The 22228-nt window shown below is 43.5% G+C and overlaps 1 protein-coding gene and 1 long non-coding RNA gene across 6 annotated transcripts in view; both read right to left on the bottom strand.

The window, feature by feature from the left end:
* LOC119140795 (protein ERGIC-53-like) overlaps positions 1–22228 on the bottom strand; it is a 39246-nt gene that overhangs the window by 11100 nt on the left and 5918 nt on the right. For 4 of the 5 annotated variants that reach the window (XR_005101720.1, XM_037372393.1, XM_037372392.1 and 1 more), the window contains exons 2-8: positions 11354–11508; positions 11153–11260; positions 7909–7970; positions 7140–7239; positions 2628–2751; positions 2203–2261; positions 1475–1607 (exon numbers count right to left, since the gene is read on the bottom strand). Coding sequence is in view for 4 of the 5 variants with exons in the window: in XM_037372393.1 (XP_037228290.1) it covers positions 1475–1607; positions 2203–2261; positions 2628–2751; positions 7140–7239; positions 7909–7970; positions 11153–11260; positions 11354–11508 (741 nt within the window). In the remaining variant the exon portion in view is untranslated. Of the gene's footprint in view, positions 1–1474; positions 1608–2202; positions 2262–2627; positions 2752–7139; positions 7240–7908; positions 7971–11152; positions 11261–11353; positions 11509–12672; positions 12900–22228 lie in introns of those variants that run through there. The other variant, XM_037372395.1, reaches the window with a different exon arrangement.
* On the bottom strand, positions 4015–7133 carry LOC119140814. The gene is made up of 2 exons (XR_005101729.1): positions 7005–7133; positions 4015–6898 (listed from the first exon to the last, which is right to left on the bottom strand). It is a non-coding gene; the product is annotated as an uncharacterized LOC119140814 (long non-coding RNA).

Below are 22228 nucleotides of genomic sequence, written 5' to 3'. Positions count from 1 at the left end.
TTGCCACGGCAAAGGATACCCAAATGGGATCACAACAAATGAACAGAGATAACCACACATTCAAACCCAGACTCCATCTCAGTGTTCCTATTTTAATACAGTGGCAATGTGCAGAATAATGGAAACAAGATGCTGTTATTACTAGGAGGCATAATTTTTTGCATAAGCTAGCACTGCATTACCAACTACCCTTCAGAGGAGATTTGCAGATATTAAGTAACAGCTACTTTTTACAAAAAGTAAGGTGTAAAATGTAGCTTGAAATAGACAAGTGACTGCACATTTTGAGCAAGTTCCTCTACAGCTTCAACATCCAGAAAGAAAGGCCAAAAGACTATGTGGCAAAAAGATTGTTCGTTCTTCTCAATGGAAGGCTGGACAATATTCCAAAAGCACAGATGAAGATAAAATGGTGTAGGACCCTTGGAACAGTCACAACTTACCACTGTGCAAAAAAAAATGACAACCTGAGATTTCAGGTCCAGATGCCCACAGTACATTCCTGATATGTATGCATTCAAATACAGCCAATTCAATCCACAAAAGCAAGATACAGACTAGCTTCCATTACATTTTCAGATCAGTAGATTTTTTTTGCCTAGCTCTAAAATATAAATAAACCTATCCAAGCAAACAAACAAAACCCCCACCATGTTCCATAGGAGAACAAAGTCAAAGCACTTTAGCTAAACACTCAAAAAAAGTGGGCAAGAGTCATTATTGCAATCTTCCTAAATTAAGTATCATTTGAAAACAGTGTAAAAAAGTGTTCCACTGTGAAATATCTTTAAACCAGTATTTGCTGAGAGCTGCAAGTGGAAAGGGCAATTCTGCCTTACCCAGCCAACGTTAAATTTCTTATCAATAGCTTAAAATGTAAAAATAACAGCCACAGTTTTTAAGAATATCAAGCTTGAAATTTCATTACTAGCCAACATGAATAAACACTGTATTCCAGCTAATGCTGTGGTCCTGAAATTGACCGAACTCACTATATATCCAGTATTAGGCAAACATTAAGATTTTCCAAGGAAGGACATTTCAGCATATCCACTAGCCCACCTTTAATAACCATCCATAAAACAAGATGGAAAAAACCATTTTGCTATGAATGTGCAGAAACAGACCAAAAAGATGACCTTTCAAATAAATTTTCAAATAACCAAAGAGGCTGTGCTTCCTTAATCATCACTTTACAGCCAGGGATGCATGACCTTCTCTCTCTTCCACTGTTCCATACAGATTCTCATCGTTCCCATCATGTTTCTGTGGTTTGTTTTGTTCTCAATCCAGGCATGACAAAAGGGACTTTGTATTTCAGAAAACACTTTGCAAACGAAAGACCAAAGATTCTTAAATAAAGTAAGTAAGATCAGCAGGAGCTTAGTAAGATCAGAGTATCAGGCCCTAGCTCTGAATATCCCAGAAAGTAAACATTTTTCTTGTCAACTGAAAAATTGCTCAAATAACTTGCCTGGCTGCCCTTGCACATCAGGATGTTCCTTTTGAAACTCTTCTTTCTTTTTATCCAGTTCTTGTTGAAAGTGTTCAAACTCTTCTTGATACTTCTCTTTATCTTTTTGAGGAATTTCTGCATCTGGTGTTGACTTTAAAACATTATCAAGGGGTGGGGGAGATATTTTTTCATGTTCTCCACCACTCCTACGTAACTTATTCTCCAGCAAGGCTGTTCAGATTTCAGATTTGAAACACAATTAGTGGAGCACATTAATATATTAAGTTGAAGTGAGAAACCAGACATTCCTAGGGAGACCCACAGCTTTTTCCCCTGATACATTCGTACTTTCTGCGATTAAAAAGAAACTAAGTTTTACAAGGATAGATCCTGTTTAGCAGTACAGAACTGTTCTAGAGGTATGCAAAATTGAAAGCAAGAACATTATTTGTCTGCTTTCAAACAAAGTGTATTTTTTAGTTTGTTTTCTCTGCGTGTTTTGATTAAATACCAGGATTTTTGTTGATTCAGTGTTGCTTCAAGAATTCTTGTCTTGCAAATGTCTATTACAATATTACCAAAACATTACAGCATTAGTCTCATTTTTCTAAAACAGATGACAGCACAACTAGATGCAAAAATTCCTGAAACAGGGATGCCAAATACGACTTCCAAGAAAATATTGTTATACGGTGCTATATACAAAACACATATAATAACACTGTATTATGCACAAAAATGCTTACTACTGCCTTCCCGGGCTCAGTCAACTGGAAGGTCAGAAAAGACAGGACATCATGATCATCTGTATTCAACAAACAGAACAAAAAACCCCACTGTTAATTGCTACTGCTAAACATTACAAATTCCCAAGTCAACCCTGCACTTCCAAAGGATCTTCAGGCAACAACATCCTCCCAAAGTCCTCCCAAAAGTTTATCTAGTGGAGAATGAGACTACACAGTATCTTTGTCGGGACACATTGAAAGTCCTTCTGCTCCAGCTAGGAAAAGGCCTACGCATATCAGTAATTTGGGAATAGGAGAGGATTAAGTACATCATCGTGGTAAAAAGCTGGTATAACGGATTAACACTAGCAGTAAAAAACCCACCTCTCTCATCAGCCCTGCAAGTTCCCACATCATTTGTCACAATTTTTAACATTTGCTACCTGCAAGGCCCCCTGTTGCTGCAGATATTCCAAAATATCCTTGTGACGGCAATACTATATCTTGCACTTCTGCACAAAATTCATAGTCTTCTTTATCCGGAGTAAACCCGTTGTTAATTAATACCTAAAAGGATAAACACTTACAATGTTTACTACATAAATCTGTGTTACTTGCTTTGTCAGATTACAGTAATGCTCATAACTACAACTTTTCAGGTAACTCGGCAGCTGATACTAGAAACCAGAACTTACTTCTTTTCTGAAAAGACACATTATACAAAGAAAATGCATAAGCTTTCTACTTTAAAAAGGAAAAAAAGGCCTGATTCAACATCCAGCACCTAGGAGGACACACTGCACAGAATTGAGACATATAAAAATGTATTCATTTCAGTTAAAAGAAGCAGCAAGGCAAATTAGTGCATGGGAAGGAACATATGGGGAAAGGGATACTATCAGGAGAGATGAACGTAAGCCAAGGGGTGGCACAGCACTGCCTGAGGGTGCCAATGGGAACATTTATGCTGTTAACTATCTTATTTTTTTTTTAAAAAAAAAGCCATCAATTTAAGATGTCCTCCTAAACCAGGGAACACTGAGGGTTTAGGAGCACATCTGAGATGCTCATACACCAGCACACTCAATATGAGACAAATGGGACAAACTGGAAGTCCTGGTCTGTTCCCAGAGCTACAATGTCATTGGTATTAGTAAGACTTGGGAGAATGAGTCCCACAGCTGGAGCGCTGGGATGGAGGGCACAGGCTGTTCATGATGCACAGGCAGGGCAAACAAGGTGGAAAAGCTGCACATATACATAACTGACAGGTTTGACTGTACAGCCCTTACAGTTAAGAGATGATGTGGTTGAGAGCCTCTGGGTGAGGATTAGAGAGATGGAGAACAGCAGATGTCATTGCGGGCATCCACTACTCATCACCTAGCCAGGATGTTAGCACTATAGGCAATTAGGAGAAATCCCTGGATCAGCAGTCCTTGTCTTTATGAGAGATTTCAACTTTCCAGACATCAACTTGGAATACCATGGTGCGCACGTCTAGGAAATTCCTGAAGATGAAGATAATTTCTTGTCACATGTACTCAGTGAGGCAACTAGGAAAGGCACCCTCCTACACTTGTTATTTGTGAACACAGGATGACTCATGGGAGGTGTGATGGTAGATGGCTGTCTTAGCCACAGCAATTACTAAATGGTAGATTTTAAAATTTTTGTTGGAATGAGAAAAAACATCACCAGAGTTGCTAACCTGGATTTCAAGAGAGCAAAGTTTAAGCTACCCAGGAAGTAGTTAGCAGAGAAACTGCTTTTGAGGGCTTAGGGGTCCATGACTGTTGGTCAGTTTTTAAGAGCCACTTTTTTTTTTTCTTTTCCTCTTCTTTTAAGAGCCTTGCTTGCACAGCAGCAGGCAATCCCACTGTGTCAGAAGTCAAGCAAGCAGGGCTTGGCTGAACACAGAATCCTCTTGGAACTCAAGAGGAAAAAGAAATTGTATGATCTCTGGAAACAAGTTCATACTTCACAGGCAGATTACAGTCGTGGTTTGCACATGCAGGGAGAAGACACAAAAGGCAAAAGCTCAACAAGGGTTGAAACTGACTGGTCAACACAACTGTCAAACAACAAGAAAGGCTTTTTGAAGTACGTTAATAGTAAGAGGAGGTTCAGGGAAAACATTAGACCAACACTTGTTGAAGATAGTCACCTGACAAACAGGGATGAACAAGAGACAGAAGCATTCAACTCTTTTTGCCTTAGTCTGTACCAATATAGACCTTGGGCTGCCTGGTCCTCCAAGTCAGAGGACCACGGCTGCAGGAGCGGTGACCTTTCCATTTGTGGACATTAAAATTGTAAGGGACCAGATGTACCCGCTGAATGTTCCTAAGTGCACAGGGCCAGATGGTATTCATCACAGAGTGTGGAAGGAGCTAGTGGATGTTGCAGCAGGACCCTTCTCAACCATCTAGCAAAGGTCTTAGGAGTCTGGGGAGGTCCCCACTGACTGGAAGCTAGCAAACATTATTCCAATTTACAAGAAGGGCATGAGGGAAGACCCAGGAAACTACACACTTGTTAGATTAACCTCAGTGACTGGAAAAATATGGAGAAGATCATACTGAGTGCTACCGAAAAGCATCTAAAGAACAATGCAATCACCAGGCACAGTGAACACGGGCTCATGAAGTGGAAGTCCTGCTTAACTACTTTGATATCCTACAGGAAGGCCATCCACCCAGTGGGTGAAGGGAAGGTGGTGGAGGTAGTTCTTTTGGATTTCAGTAAGGCTTTTGATACTATCGCTCACAGTATCCTTCTGGACATGCTGTCCAGCTGTGAGATACTCAGGTTCATGGTGCACTGGGTGAAGAACTGGCTGGATGGCAGGGCTCAAAGGCTTGACCTGAACTGGGGTACATCTGGCTGGTGACTAGTCACCAGCTGCGTTCCTCAGGGCTCAATTCTAGAGGCAGTGCTGTTCAGCAATTTTATCAGTGATCTGGATGTAGGAGTTGAATTACCATTAGCAAGTCTTCTGATAATACTAAACTGGGAGGTGCTGTTGACTCAAGGGACAAGAGGCCCTGCAGAGGGATCTAGACAGACTGGAGCATTGGGCATCATCAATGGCATGAAACTGAATAAGAAACACTGGATCCTGCACCTGGGACAGAGTAATGCCAGAGTGGAGAGCAGTCCTACAGAAAGGGACCTGGGGGTGCTGGATGATGGCAGGCTCAATATGATCCAGCAATGAGGGCAAACTGCATTTTAGGGTGCACCAAACACAGCAGAACCAGCGGCTCAAGAGGGGTGATTCTGTAGCTGTATTTATTGTCAGTATGGCCTCACCTTGAGCAGTGTGCGCAGTTCTGGGCTCCATAATTTTAAAAGAATGTTCAGGCACTCTGATGCCTCCAGAGAAGGGCAAAGCTGGTGAAGGGCTGGAAGGCATGTCCTGTGAGGAGAGGCTGAGGACTCTGGGCTTGTCTGGTTTGGAGAGAGGGAGGCTGAGGGGCAACCTCGTTGCTCTCTGCAGCTTCCCAAGGAGGGGACGTGGAGAGGGAGGTGCTGAGCTCTTCTCCCTGGGATCCAGGGACAGGGTGCCTGGGAATGGCTCAAAGCTGCGCATGGGGAGGTTCAGACTGGATGTGAGGAAGTGTTTCTTTACCAAGAGGGTGCTTGAACCCTGGAACAGGCTTCCTGGAGAGGTGGTCGATGCCCCACACCTGTCAGCATTTAAGAGGCCCAAGGGCAATGCCCTTGACAAGGTGCTTTAACTTTTGGTCAGCCCTGGAGGGGCCAGGCAGTTGGGCTAGATGACCATTCTAAGTCCCTTCCAAACAGAATTAATCTATTCTATAACTGATCATGGCGTAGTAACATCAACTGTGTTTCAAGAAATCCCTGCCTTGGGGATCATTAAAGACCAGTCTATCAAAAGTATGCATCCCAGTAAAGGCAACAGATTTTTGGTATGATCTAGAAGACTCATCCCTTATTGTTCTTAGGCTGACTCTAAGCTTAGGGAGTTTCTCTCCTTCTCTATGGATGCATTTACTGAACTGCTAATGTTAGCAGTTTGGGCCAGAGGAGCTCCTAGATAAGAAAGGACCAGGCACATTCAAAAAGAAAGCAGCCTTGGAGTCTGAAATTTTATTTTCATTGAAGAGTAACAGATGGCCTTTATCATTACAACACAGTGCAAGGTCTACCCTCTTTTAGGTGCATTCATGTTTACTTTTAGAAAAAGTTATACTACAAAATGACAGCTGTGTGACTTACAGCTAATACCTATCGGCACCTTTTCTTAAGAAATCAGAAGCCAAGAAACACACGCTTTATAGCCATCGCAACCAACACCACATCAATGTTTTTCTTTCCTTATCTAGAAGGAATTCATAGTCATGTGAACAGTATTCAAGAACCCTTGAATGCTCCCTTGTACCAATGGGTTTCTATCTTCTTTAAAGTCCTGTTATTTCTGGAAGGTGGGAAGCCTCAAGTAGCAAATCTAAATCTACTGTCAAAGAGTGAGCCTCAGATTTTAGTCACATTTCAAGAACTTCTTACAATCAGCTATGAAGCCCTCTGCAGCTCTCAGATCAGCTTGAGAAATACCGTTCAAAGTTAAGGAGCTGCTCAACCACTTGGAAGCTGAGGAACAGATGCTGGTTTTTGGACACCTCTACAGGCAAATAAAAGCAACAGGAGGGTGTGAGCAGATACGAGTATGTCAGCAAGATGACACCTAAGTAACATCAGAAAAAAAACAGTAATACCTGCTAAGTCAGCTCAGGAAATTAGATGCACTAAGGTAGCTAAAAGAACTCATCTAGGATTTGAACATACTGTACCTCCTTCGAACTTCTGCTACCAAGCTCAACATTTTTAAGAATATTAGAATTAACACACGGGGTCTTTGGGTTTTCATAACAATCTCACACTTAACCTGAAAGACATGAGCAATTATGTTATTTCAGAGTACTTACAGTTAACGTTTTTTGGTAGTATGTTATCTTTACTCGAACAGGATAGGGCTTGTTACGAAAGTCCCTCTGACAGGATGCCAATGCTTGTGTGGAACCATCACTATGCAAGAAGACAACTTGCATAAAACTATATCTTATGATTTATCAGCTAAGACAAAAAAGCATCAGTGTATCACTAAGCAACATCACGATAGTTTTTCAATATGCAAGTTTTTCAGAAACTGTCCCACAACTGCACTGAGCTTTTTTGAAGCCTGGGGTCAACAGGACTAGATGCTCTACACAGGACAAATTATAGATAGAATGCAGTAATGGGGAATATTGCCATCCCTGTGAACTGAGATGGAAATAAGCTATAGTCCAGGCTGAACCAACTAAGCTAAACACCTCTCTTCTCAGAGAATCCAAAAAGGTGGCACGCGTGCTGCTGACAATAAACAAACAGAAATCAAATAATTTCAGTAACAGGCAATTAGCTTTCAGCTAGTCACTTCTGTCAGTTATTAGCTGTGTGTGGAAAATATCCTTAAGCAATGAAGAGGTAAAAAGTCTGTACCTCCATTTATGAGTTCACCCACCCCAAAGGACACAGGCCATTTAAATATCCATCAGTTGCCAGTTTCTGTGCTGTTACTAACAAAACAGTGTTTTAGCAAACAGAAAAATTCAAATGTAAAGGAAACAACAAAGTTTCATGTGAAAGAAACCTTTATAAAGTTTCTCAAAGAATTTCATGCAAATTTATCATTACCACTGAAAATAAACTTACTTCTGATGGTCATACAGAAGTTTTCCATTGTTGCCTACAACGATCACTGCAGGATTGTTTTTCTAAAAAAAAAACAGCAAACAAATACAATAGTTTAATTTGAAGTGAAACTTAAATAACATCACTGATAGACTTTCTGTGATGAAACAAAGTCATTACAAGTAAAGCACAGATGTTTTTATTCTTTCTATACTTCAGGATTACATAAGCAAAATGACTGAGTCACAGCATCACACTGTGAGCTTTGCAAGGGACTGCTATATTCTTTGAATAGTTAGGGGTGAAAAAACTCATACAAATTAAGTTCCTGTATATGCTAACAAATACAGAAATGCAAAAGCCACAGACAGTAGAAATTCGTATGTAGTGAAGATACAGATCTTGAAACTAATAGGCGACTTATACATCCAACTTTGGCAACATAACACTGGGAAAACCATCCAAACAGACACTATGTTGACAGCCTGCTGACCTTGCCACAGTCATGACAAAAACCTCAGGAACTATCTGTCAGAGACTAAACAAAGTCTGTTGAACACACCCCCAGTTATTTAAATTGCTACAGGATGAGGACAAGCTAACATAGGGCAGAACAGATTTGCAGTGCTATCCCAGTGGCTTCCAGGAGTTTATGAATAAACTCCAGTTTCTAAAAGAGCACAAGATTTCAACAGTTAACCTCCCTTCCCCCTTCAATGTTTCAATTCATCGTCTCCTCAAGCGTAGTGGTTTTGGCTGGGATAGAGTGAAATTTCTTCCTAGTAGATTTTAAGGGACTACATTTTGGCTTTATGATGTAAACAGTCTTGATAACACAGCCACATTTCAGCTACTGCTTACACAGCCCTCAAGGCCTTTTCTGCTTCTCACAGTTCCCCACCAGTAAGCAGGCTTGGGGGCGTAAGCTCTGAGGGGCCACAGCCAGGACAGCTGACCCAAACTGGCCAAAGGGATAACCTGGAGCATATGGCATCATGCTCAGCCATAAAAGCGGGGGAAGATGGAGGAAGCAGGGGACACAATTACGGCATTTGTCTTTGTAAGTCATCATTATGCATGATGGAGTCCTGGAGATAGCCGAACACCTGCCTGATGATGGAAAACAGTGAATTCTTTGTTTCGCTTTGCTGGAGCACACCGTTTTACCTGTTAAGCCATGTTTATCTCAACCCACAAGTTTTCCTCACTTTTACCCTTCCAATTTTTTCCCCCATCCCATGAGGGGGAGTGAGCAAGCAGCTGTGCGGTGCTCAGCTGCCTACCAGGGTTAAAACACAACATAAAGGAATATACCGTCCTGCTAGACAGATTGTTAGCTCTTAAGAAAAAAAGCCTCAAGACTTCCAAGACTTCAAGAAATAATGTCCTTCCCAGTTCACAGTAGTGAGGCAGGTGGTCCTTTGTCTTCACAGAAAACCACAACCACCAAATGATCTGTTTCTTTTCCTTTATCACATAGATCACAACCACTGAACAAAACACTGGTATACAGAAATATATCAGTGTTTCTACTTCTCAAGCAATGGAGTTTGGTTACCTTAATTATTACATCATTAGTATTACCTATTCAGTACCACTGGAATACTTCAGTCTAATCATCTTACCATTTATTTCAGTTTAACAACAGTAATACTGAATCAGTTCAGAGCATATCTGCATATAGTGTTAGTACATATAGTATAGTATTCAATCCTAGTGGTCAACAGGCAGACCAATTTCCACTGGGGATCATGTCTAGATGCAAGCACATACAAGAACTTGAAAGACAGTAGAGAATCCAAAGCAGGGAATAACTTCTAATTTTTTTGCCTCCAAAGGTCACAGGAAAGATGTGCTGTAAACTCTTGTGATACTTAGTGCGGTTTGTACAATTTCAGGTGTTCACAGCTATGAAAGTGTATTTATTTTTTGAAGAAGCTCTTGTCACTACTTCTACAGAGAAATAAAAAAAAAAATCAACTCTAGTATAATCTACAGTCTTAGAAGGAAGAGAAAAAAAGGCTTTGGAGTTTTTAATCAGCTTCATAAGCAGGGTGCTTTGAGTTGGCAGTACTAGATGAAGTCTAGTTCTGGATGCTAGCATATTAAGCTGAGGACCAGTTACAGCACCAAACATCTTCCAGCAAACACACTGAAACAGCAACAAGAATTACTCCATACTGGCACCGAAGAAAGTTAACAGGTTGTCATTAAAATGAGTCTTACAAACTCCAGTATTTAAGACACGTCAGACCAGAGGACTTTCATTTTGACTGGAAGTGACACATCATCACTTTCTGAAAAAGAGTTTCACACCACACCAACTAAACTTGTCACAATCAAGAGCCCCAGTGCTATCAAAGTTCTGGTGAACAGTGTTGTCCACATGAGTTTTTGGTAGAAGGCATCCTCTGCCAGTTAAACTTTGCAAGTGCCCATATGTATGCCAGAAGTCAGAAAAAAAAAAGAAAAAAAAAGATTAAAAAATTCTTCATTACTTGAACAATACTCTAATTCTACGTCTTGTCCTTGAAGATCAGAAACAATTGTCACCTTCAGCCTTCCAACTTTGATATATGAAGAAGTCTGCTGTATATCAAAAGCCATCTGTAGGAATAAAGCTTGTACACCTACAAAAATACATCTAAAAGGAAGCTGAAGTAGTGCAGGAACTGCAAAAAAAAGCAAAGCAAAAAAGCAAACCTACTATGTATTGTTAAAGTTTCCCAGGATCATTCTGGACTGGAAAACTGGAAATTCAAAACAGCAACTGCCACCCCCATCTGCTACAGAATTTTTGCTGCTGAACTACTCAAAGCAGATCTGCTCCAGGAAAAGGAGCATCTCTGAAGACAAACACAGAAATTTGTGTTCCCACAGTGTCATATTTTTGTACAATATGCCTCTTCAAAACCACACATCTTCAGATATATCAACATTTCAAATTGCGTATGGACATTCTGAATTTCAGCTTTTATGTATGTATTTAATTTAACACACAAACCAATTAGTTGTGTTATGCTTCAAGTTTCAAGCTTAAAAAAAAAAAAGGAAAGAAAAAAGAAAAGAGTGTGAAAAAGTCTAGTAGAAATTCTGCAAGACAAACCTGACTATTTTAAATTATCCCTTCAAAGTGAAAAGGGGGAAGGAGGAAAATTACGTCTTCTCCTGCTCCGACCCCATTCCCTGCCCCCCCCCCCCCCCCCCGAGGTTATATGTACAAAACAGGCAGGAAATTAATTTATAACCTTTACTCCCAACTAACCTTTCCATCATTGTCAAAGGAATCAAAGAAAATTCCAACACCATTCCATTTATCAGCTGCCCCGAAAACAGGACCTTCCAAGCCTTGCTCTTCTGTAAACCAGATTGCCTATTACAGAAAGCAAGTAAGAGCTGTAAGTCAAGAATAACTTTTTAAAGCATGCCGAATTTTTTTCTTTTTGTTAGCTTGAATTTTTAATACCAATCCATCAGCTCCAATGCGGCCTCTTCCTGTAACTCGAAAGGTCACTTTGACTTCCCAATATTCAAATATTGACTTGTTTTTTGTCCACGCTGACCCTCTTTGGCTTTTCAAAGATGTCGTTACACGAATCTGATCTGTACTCGGTATAGCATCTAGAAAGGAAAGAAACCAACAATGAATATATGAAAGAGAAAGTATTGCAAGTGCTTAACTAGCCAATTAACAAATCTTCAAAACTCAAATTTTCTGGTCTCCTCAATTAGCAAACAGTTTTCAAAACAAACTTTTCAGTGAAGTACTCAACTGCTTTGAGGGGGGGGGGGGGGAGGGGACGGGACCCAAATCCCCACACCTTTACTTTCAATAACTTCCTTACTACTGCTTAATCACCTTCGATTTGGGACCACAACATAAAGCTTAAGGAGAATGCTGGTCCTGCTGTTAAGATACATATTAATTAAAAAAACAAACACAACAAAAAAACCTCAGGCTTAGCTTTCTGCTGTATCCCACATACCGTTTCACAAGTGACAAATTTTTGTTCTGCTTTTTAAAGACAGAGGTTCTGATTCTCTAATTAAAATAATTAGTCACACATTTAGATAAATTAATTAACTTACATTAAATAACATTTACTTTTGTGATTATCTGATTAAAAAAGCAGGAAAAATCTGTCTATAGACAGTTTCCTCCACATTGCTTGTGGCATAATGTCAAATAAGGTCAAAAGTCGGTACTCGTGAATTAACCAATATAAACTAAAGTCCACCAAACAATAAAACCACGGCATAAGTTACTTCAGAGGAACTGTGCTGCGGCGGAACCCAGTGCACGGGTCAGCACCCATACGTCTTAAAAGGCGGGTGGCCTGAGGGATGACCCGGTGCCTCCCGAGCCAGGCCAGGCCCGCACGGCGCCCACGGACGACGCAGCCGCGTCTGCCACGTCGCGCTGCGCGAGCACCACGCGCTGCTGTGCCGCGGGGACCGGCAGCCGGCCCCGGGCGCACCGCAGCGGCGAACCCCCTCCCTCCCGGCCCGGCCCGGCGCCACACCGCCGCCGCCACGACGGCCGCGCGGGAGGCGCCGGGGGGGGGGGGCTCGGGGGCGTCGCATAGCCACCGCGGTACGTGCCCCGCGGCGCGCCGCCGGGCTGGGCCCGCTCGCCCTGGCCCTCCTCCCGCAAGACGCCCGCCGGAACCCCTGGCGCCTGCCCCAGCCGCCGCGCCCCTCGGCTCCCGGCCAGGGCGGCTCCTTCCCGCACCTTCCCTTCGGGCCACGAGGGCTGCGCACCCGCCGCCACGGCGCGGCACTTACTGCCCATATGCACCCAAAACGGCACCGTCCCGTCCGCCTGCACTAGGTGCGGCCCCTTGAAGCTGTACTTGTACTCGAAGCGGCGGTGTGGCACAGGGGCCGCCGGGCGCTCCGCTGCCAGCCCGAGGGCAAGCAGGGTAGCGGCGAGGAGGGTCGCAGCCAGGCCACCCCGCTGCGCGCACACCGCCATCTTGGCCCGTGCCGCGGGACGCCGGGCACAGCCAACAGGGCGCCACACGATTGGCCGCGCGCGGAGGCGGGGCAAGGGGCGGGCCAGGCTGCCTCCCTCCGGCGCGCCGGGGGGCCCCGCCCTGCAGGCGGCGGGGTCCGGGAGCCCGAGAGGTGGTGCGTGTGAGGGAGCCTGGCCTGTAGCAGTGGCGAGCAGCCACGGAGGCGTGCGCGCTGCCGGGGGAGAGCTGCCCGTCCCCTCGGGCGTTCACGCGGGGGCCGCGGCTGCAGGGAGCCGGCTCGGCCGACGGCGCGCCTCTCCGCCGGCAGCCGGGGCGTCGCGGAGCCCTCGCGGCCGTGCGGCCTGTCGTACCTCGGCCTCTCGCACGGCTGCGTGCCACCCACCGTCTCCAGAGTGCCGGGGGCGGGGGGATGGCCTGCGGTCCCCATCGGCGCGGCCGCCTCCCTCGGCAGACACCCCCTGCGCGGGCTCTGTCCGTCGGGAAGCCTGCAGCAGCACCGGTGCCGTTCCTCGCAGCGCAGGGGACCAGCCTTCCTCCGCGGAAGGGAGCAGAGCGAACCCTGGGTGCCGCCCGCGCGGGCAGAGCCGGGGGGGCGGCCGGCCGGCAGCCACAGGGGCGGGGGCGGGGGCGCGGCCCGGCGCAGGCCGTCCTCACAGCGCCGCAGGCCGCGGCTGGGCCGCGCAGCCCGCACCGCCACCTATCCCGTTCCGGCCGCCTCACGCTAGAGAACAGTTAGCAGGAGAGCGGGTTTTTTCTGTTTCTTTCCCGCCTTGTGTTTTGTGCTACCTTTTTTCATGCCCATTTATTGATGACATCCCTTCCCTTACCAATCTGCCAGTATGAGCAATTTAAGAGTAAGTAGGTTCAGAGCCTGCTAAAGACGGGGAGGATCCTGGGAGCTGCTGAGGGCACATTAAGTTCTTTCTTTTAAGATTGCACACATCTACTCCGGCATCGATGAAAGTAAAACCTTTACATGTTCACTGGGAGAGGCACAGTCTTTTGGTTACAGAAAAAATTAAACAAATGTACTGTTCGGATGAGACATGCAAGCAAAATATTTTTGAGATAAATTTTAGAAGAACTTCTGTAAGTATCTTGACTATTCTTGCTAAGTTAATACTTGTTAACACAGGGGAAGAAGTAGTTGGTGTTTTGTATAGTGTCTTCTACCCAGCTATATTCTAAAATATCTCCAAATAATTGGAGAATATATTTTGGGGTTTTAGACTACATCTGTGGGCGATGTCAAGGGAATTGGGAGCCTCTTCATGGCAGCTAACTAGACACAGAAAACACAACTGTTTTGCTGTTCTTCAAAACTCCAGAAAGTAATTTTTCAAGTAAAATTCTAGAATGCTGGAGTAATACAGTGTGCTGCAGTTACTTCAGGAGGATAAAATGCGTCAGAATCCAAACAGAACAGCGTGAAGCCCTGTCCTGTCCACTTCATACATTTGGCAGTAATCTTGGAACTTAGCATGCCAATAAAATAATTTAACCACACTGAAAGAGACGAGAAAACCAAAAGCACTAGCCTTGAAACAAATCTCTCTCTTACCCACACACACATATAAGCAGGTCTGAAATTCTGCCACTTAGAGGCACTAGCATAGAAGCAATGAATGATTTAAATAGAACAGATGCTGTACTGCGTAACTTTATGATTTTATATTAAATTGTCTCAACTTAATAGGTAAAGTAGAACATCCTGTGGCCACTTTTGCTTACGTCGTTCTTGCTGTCAACTCTTCTTTCATTTGATGATTGTGCCCCTTTATTTTATGTAATACTTCATAGTTGTTTCATAATTGTCACAGAGCATGCAAGACTCTGGAGTACTTAACAGCAGTCTGTAATCAAGTAACATGATTTCCCAGGTCACGATACGGTTATTTCTTGATTACCATACTTCCAAAAAGGAAAATTCCACTTTGTTTGTATAGTCACTTTGTACTGAATGGCTATTCTGTGCTGCAATAACTATCTCAGCTACTCGTTTCCCTCAGCTGAAGAAGAAAATGAAGTAATCAAACTGTATGCCCATGTATATGCTCACATACAAACTTGCATATGTATAAATAGGTATTTTAAACATACATTGGCTAAGTGGCAGAAAGTCTAGGGATATCAAACTTCAAAATACTGGAATTTAAAAGATGGTAAATGACCAATTTTCTGCATCTCTTCCCTTTGTGGCCCTTGCACTTACACTGTCAAACTCTTATCCCTCTTGGTGCGCAGGAAGTTTGACCCATGCACCATGCAGCTCCCTCAGCAGCGCAAACTGCATGAAAAATCTTCATTAAAGCCCACATTGTTTGCAGTGCCTACTGTCAGGATCACTGTGGTCTCACTGAGGTAAATTCTATCTCAGAAAAGATTCTCTCTGCCAGAGATGTCTCTCAGCAGGCTAGCTCTACGAGTATATACTGCAGTTTGTGCAATGTTCTGTTAATGTGGACCTAATTGTCATCAAGTCTGCTATTGCATTCACAGTTTTTCTATAGAATGAACAACACAACACACAGTTCATACCAGCACGAAGATTCTTACCAATGCATGTAAGCCATCATCTTCAACAGCGTAAACTATATAAACTTGCCAAAAGAGGTTTTTGCAGGCTAAAATTGCACATATGTGGGAAGGTGGGCCAGTATAACCGTTTGCTGAGGACACGACCCTATCATGTGTTGCAGTTCTGGAGTGTGGTCATAACTTAAGATTGGTAGCAAGTAGCTTGTCTGTAGTTACACAGTAGATTAATCTCACCTCACTTTTTAGACAGCTACATCTGCTTGTTTTCATATTCTTTCTTTTCTGAACTATTCTGTTAACTTTTGCCACAGGAAACTGAAAAGTTTTTCCATCGCAACCCAGAGCTGAAACTATTGCTATGTATCTTCTTATTTACCTTTTGTTAGGATCCTGAAATGGAATATGCCACGGACTACGGCATTCATTGTGAAACTATTACTTATTTTTCTTGTTCCAAGGTAGAGATCAAAAGGATATAAAACAGAGAAATAAATAAGGGATAAAGATTAAATAGCTCAAGAGCAGCTGGAGACAAATCTCAAGTGTTTGGGATCTCCAGAACTGTTTTCAAACTGATTATCTTCATTCCATGTGACAATGTCAGTCTAATGGTACAAAAAAGTCAGTTTCTTAGAAGAGGTCTCTTATTCAGATGCCTTCATTTCCCCCATTGGTTTTGCTATGAGAGAAACTAATCACAGCTTGCTGCAACCTAGCAGCTTAGCATTCTTTTAGATGGTAAAATATTCTCCCTTTCTACTCCTCCTACCTACACAAAGGAAGAATAGAGGACACATCACTGGAGTGAGAGATAAAGATAATTGTCTCTTTCCTTCATTCCCAAGGGAATCTGTGTCAGGCCTCTCTGGCCACCAGACACCATGATCTCCATTTCTCTCTGTCTTTTCAGCACGCTTCTAATTGTTTTTTTGTCTGATTTCTTATGGTATTGATGAGGTTCCCACAATGACTATGAAGATCAGGCCCATGTTTCCAAACTGACCCTTCTCCAAAGTGTACCCTTTGGAAAAGGGAAGCTCTTCTCCTTGTTCCCAGTGTTCTAGGAGGCTGGAAGGGAGAGGGCAGACAGTTGTACATCAGTAATCCTGTTTTCCATCCCTGCAATTCCCTGTATCTTGAAAGTAGAGACTGAAGTAAGGGAAGGGTGGATATCTGGGGTCAATGTCTGAAAATGCTTTCTATGTTCTTACAAAAATCAAAACTCTTGGAAAAAATACGCAAAATGCTTGGAAAGCCACCTCCCACCCTAGATGTCATAGGGCTCACCAGTCCTGATAATAAAGTGTTTCTCTCAGTGAAGTTGAAATGTATGAAGTCTAGTACTCTACTGGAGGGAGAAAGGGTGTATGCTTATTTGTGTATGTCTGCTCACATGAAAACCTAGGTGGCTTTCAGGAATCTGGATGGCATCCAAAGATTTTATCATGGTTACTAGGCTGTATTAGCAATTGTGCATGGAGGACTTTTAAAACCTCATTTGAAAATGGAAACTCACTCCTTTAAGTCTTCTTTCCAAGCATGGAAAGATGCCTTACAATCCACTGTGACACAGGAAAACATCCAGAGATTCCCAAATTATAGAAACTAGCAGTTGAGACAGGGAACTGTTCCTTCAAGTTATTTTGACTACATGACCTCACTACAGGAAACAAAAAACATTTCGTTTGTAAGAACTTTCTTGAATTCTGTCCTGAAAATTACATTTGAAGTCAAATACAGTAATGGGGAAATGATGGTTCAGCAAAGAGAGAACAGAAAATGGCTTATTGGCCTGAATTAGCAGGGACTGACATTTTTCTCTGTCCAAGATAGTATTTGCCACCATGAGTCCAGTTACCAATGGATAGATGCTACATAGAAAAGTATAATCATATTTGCTGGAAGTTTTAGCAGAAACACCAAAGATGCGAGTATGTTCTTGCTTAGCGCTTGCTGATCTCTCATGCATCTAGAATGCATCTTTGTAAGATAACTTCCTTGGGCAGGGACCCATTGGCAGGATGATGAATTCTGTATAACCATAACAAATTAAATACCTTAACTGTCTCATATCCTACCAAGCAATAAATGATATATTGCTTTTCAGTCATTATTCATAGAAAAATCGTATTTTCCAGAGGTCTCAGCAGGGAAGTCAGAGACCCTGTGGGTATGCAGTACCTACAAATCTATCCTTCAGCCTCCAATGCTGTGAGCATTTGGACCCGTTAACCAAGACCACACTGAAAGGTGAGAGAGGAAAGAAAAGGGAGAAAACAAATGAGGCCACAGTGAAGTCTTTCTAAACAGTAGGGTGGGGGAACCATTGCATATCATGCTGACAAACTGCTGAGGTATCTTGTGTTGAGCTTAGGAATTCTAGGCAGAAACGAGGCGACTACATCTGTAACTAAAGTGTAAAATACAAATACGTCTTATACCAAGAGAAATCTGCAGTACAGCTGGTAGACTGTACTTACTTGTCTAGTCTCTTCCCACCTTAATGATTAGTCTGTGCATTTTATGTATATCCATGAAAGCAAGCATTTGTACACAGACCCAAGTTATTTTGTTTCACAGTAGATAGGGACATGCTGAAACAGACTGTGGTTTTTGCATTGGCTGTGCTTAAACTTTTGTGTAGTGAATGAAACGCTGCATGGAAAGAAACTGTGTCTAGCTAGGAGAAACCTCTAACTGCTAAACCAGACATTAGGCTCCTGGTGAAAATGCTACATCAGTAATGATATAGATGTTGACATCTCCAGAACACAGAACCCAGGGATTCTATCACTACCCAAAAAGGTCAGAAGCATGAACTTTTGGAGGACCTGAGGAAGACAGCAGCTTGTTCCAGGGCTAATGTTTTTGCCAACCTCAAGCTGCCTTTCTCCTCCTTTTCTGTGACATCTGTATGGGAAAATGGATCTGCAAGGGCCCAAGTGTGCTGCAGCTCAGCAGAGAGGCAGTATATATGTCAGATGGAAAAGAACCATTAAATCATATTGTTCCAGTGAGCTTTGTGAAACCGTGGCATTCCACTGACTTATGACACAGAATGCTGTTCCCTGGAGAAGGAAGCCCTGCACAAGGAAAGGTATTTCCACAAGGCGATTGTGGTGAACAGCTGACCAGGCACGTTTGCCCAAATACACAGCATGAAGGGGAACCACAGAGATAGGCACAGATAGGCAGCACAGACTGTGTTTGTCCGAAGGGCGCATTTCTGTTACCGTCAGATGGTGATTAAGGATCCATTCCTGCTAGGGTCTTGCCTGCAGGATTTCCTGGGCAGGCTGCAAGCTTGACACAGACCACTGTAAAGGCAGCAAAGTAAACAGTATTGCGTCCTCGGAGCAGGTTGAGATCCAGAGCACATTGAGAGGTGAGTGATAAAGTACTGACACATCCGTAGACTATTTATTTTCAGAAATATGATTGTGCCCTGCATGTAAGGTAGTAAAGAGAGCAATTACAGATTTAGGTGACAGTATAAAAGCAATACAAAATTTACCTTGTGCTATGTCAATAAAAGATGGAGCACAAGTGAGCAACTTGTAAGTGCTGCTTTTGAATGGCTCAGTGTTGGTCTGTCAAGACAGATGTATGCCCTAAACTGTGTCTGTAACGCCGGAGTGCCTCCCCTGGGAAAGTCACCCTCAGAGCACCTCTGCAAACAAGATGGTGTGGTTAAGTCCAGCTTGGACTGATGCAGAGGTGCCAAGGGCTGGGCCAGCTGCGCACAGTGAGGAGACTAGTCTGGTTTTTGGCTCTACCAAGGAGTTTCTTCAGCCTGGCCTATGTTCTCCAGTTGGGATACACGGAGGTTTTATTTTTTTCTGAGACCATGTGATAGCATTTTAGCCTTAGCACAGCATTATAAAGCTGTTCTCGCAAGCAAAAGACGCAGTCTCCTTTAAGTAATGTGAAACTGGAAAAAATGGAGAGGAAAACCACTGGGCATCCTAGAAAGCATCACCTTTTCTCACAATTTCCATTTATCAAAGCAGTGAAGGAAAGGTGTATTTTCAGAAATTGTAAGCAATATTCTGACAAACCAATGTGATTTCATCTCTACTCCAAGAAATCTGGAAGTAATAGAGTAATTTTTCTTTTTGGCTGAAGAGTTTCTTAAAATGTACCTCAATTTCCAAAGAGACAATTAATATTTTGACCCCTGTTATTGTTTTCTTAATTTCCCTGTTCCAGCCTTGAGGATTCTTTCTTGTTCCTCCTAGTCCAGAAATCTGTCTGTGAAGTGTATTACTTAATTTCAATTACAATGTTAATTGCAGAAGACAAGTGGTTACTGAATCTTGCACCATAATTAGTCAACCTGATATTTACTTACTACATTGTTCATACTGGATTAAGCTGTAGCTGGACAAGCAGGGCAAGGAAAGTGAGTGACAGGAGCATTATCATGGCACACTGCCTCCCATTGGGAAAGTTCATCTTCCTTCTGAAAGAGACGCCTTCAGGGATCATGTAATTTGAATTCCCTGTGAATTTAGTGTCATCTTAGCTTGACCAGCTCTGGAAGAACATATTAACCTCCTCTTGTGATTTTCAGAAAACCATTCTAATTTAGCAAGTAATTAAGGGTCACATGTAGGATAAAGAGCTAGATAAGCTTGGATTACGCACAGGAAGCTTTGTTTCCAAGGCAACCCTAGCAGAGGGGGTGTTAATGCTGAGGTCAGTCAGTTAATGAACTGGGAATGGTTACTGGCTGCAAAATGTATTAGAACCAAAACGAAACTAACAATTGCATTACCATTTAATGATTTGATGATGGAAAACAAGTGCCTACAAAGCTAGTTATCGCTGAAAATACTGGAGACAAAGGTTACAGGCAGTGGGACCATTCTGCTAAGTGAGGTCAGGAGAAGTCCAAAACAATGACGCTTGACAAACCTCTTTTTTTTTTAAAAGCTAAAATTACTTTAGTCATCATTCATGGATTTCACAGCTTCTCAGTGTGAAGCTGTCAATGTTTATGTAAACTGCCATTGCTAACACATGCTGGACACTCATTTCTTCCTGAGGTTAGTCCTGGCAGAGGTTACTACCTGTGTAAAGCTGTCAGAACATTAGGAAAAAGTTCTTCACTGGGGGAGTGGTTGGCCCCTGAAACAGGCTCCCCAGGAAAGTGGCCAGGGCACTAAGCCTGTCAGAGTTCAAGGAGTGTCTGGATGATGCTCCTAGTCATATGGTTTAATTTTAGATAGCCCTGTGAGGAGCAGGGAATTGGACTTGATGATCTGTATGGGTCCCTTCCAACTTGAGATATTGTGTCACTCTATGATTCATCCTTTGTCTCATACTTACCTTCTTTTAGGCTTTACTCAGCTCTAGGGCTGCAGAGTGACAACATTCAGCCAGCTCTTCCCTGATTTTATGAAACATTTAAAAAACTGAACCTCACTTCCCTCTTTAGTGAGAGACCTCCTGCTAACACCCTTCAGTGGCTCTGAATGGCTATTTCTGAGCTGAGTTTTATTAAAATGAATAATTGTTTTCATGTTTATCTCAAGCAGGGATGAACTGACTGGATTTAAAAATGTCTGAGCCCCTTTGAACATTAGAAGTTGTCAAATTTGGAATCTTTTCAATGAAATGACCTGGAACTGAACCATGAAAAACATGGAAGCATCCCTGGCTTTGAACTTTGGCTTCCTGAGTGCAGCCTCTGGGGGAACTGCTCATGTGATCCTCAGCACAGCACAGCTCAAACCACCAATTTTCTGTCTGTGTGACGAATCCCTTTTGCTTGTTAGATATCTACCCCAGACTTTGAGCCTTGCCTCTGCCTCTTCCTGTGGATAACTGGCTAGCTGAAAAGGGTCACATAGACATAGTCCAGCTGGCTGGACAAAAATGCACATCGCTCTCAGCTTATCTGAAGTAAAGCAAAATACACTGTCTTTGGCTGTTCTTGTTACTAATAACAGGAAGATCGTGGTGGGAAAAGAATGTTGCAGGTGGGAACAGAAAACTACAGAAGAGAAACTAGGGGCGGGCTTGGTATTTAGGCAACTAACCAATAATGAGCTTAACTTTTGTAATATGTATGAGCTAATTATAACAAGGCATAAAAGGTGACTGTAAGACAGAATAAACAAAGTCTGCTGATCACTCATATTGAGTGACTGTGTCTTCCCTCTGTCGCGACAAATGGCGCCCGAACAGGGACCCTAGAGAGGGCTGAACCTGCGAGCCACGGTTCGACGGAGATTCGGGTACCGGTCCTGAAAGCAGCGCGGGAGGCGGAAGGGCACAGTCCCCGCGCCCGGGAGCACCTACAGAGGGTCCCGCCGGCCACGCGTCGCCGAAGTCTCGCAAAGGCTGCAACAGCGCTGACGACGGTACGGAGAGACAAGCGACGTACGATTCGCTCATATGCTTTTTAGAAAAGCGGAGCGTTCGGGACATAGACTGTAAAAAGGCATTACCCGGGTTATTAGCGTATGGGGTAGCATCCGGGTCCCCCGCGGCAGCGGCGAGCGGCGGCGCAGCCCGGCAGGCCCCGTCCCGGCCGCGGTTTCTCTCCGAGGCGGCACCCCCCCCCCTCCGATCGGCGCCATGGCGATGCAAGCGGCCAAGCGAGCTGACATCCGGCTGCCCCCAGAGGTCAGTCGGGTCCTTTATATTCGGAACCTGCCGTATGAAATCACAGCGGAGGAAATGTAGGATATCTTTGGGAAATACGGACCTAGTCGACAAATCAGAGTTGGAAACACTCCTGAAACAAGAGGAACAGCTTAAGCTTCTCAAGGAAAAATACGGAATTGATTACAAACCCACCAACCCCCCCCCCCAAAAAA

Source organism: Falco rusticolus, chromosome W, assembly GCF_015220075.1.
Source record: "Falco rusticolus isolate bFalRus1 chromosome W, bFalRus1.pri, whole genome shotgun sequence".
Taxonomy (NCBI): domain Eukaryota; kingdom Metazoa; phylum Chordata; class Aves; order Falconiformes; family Falconidae; genus Falco; species Falco rusticolus.
This window is presented reverse-complemented; position numbering and strand designations above follow the sequence as displayed.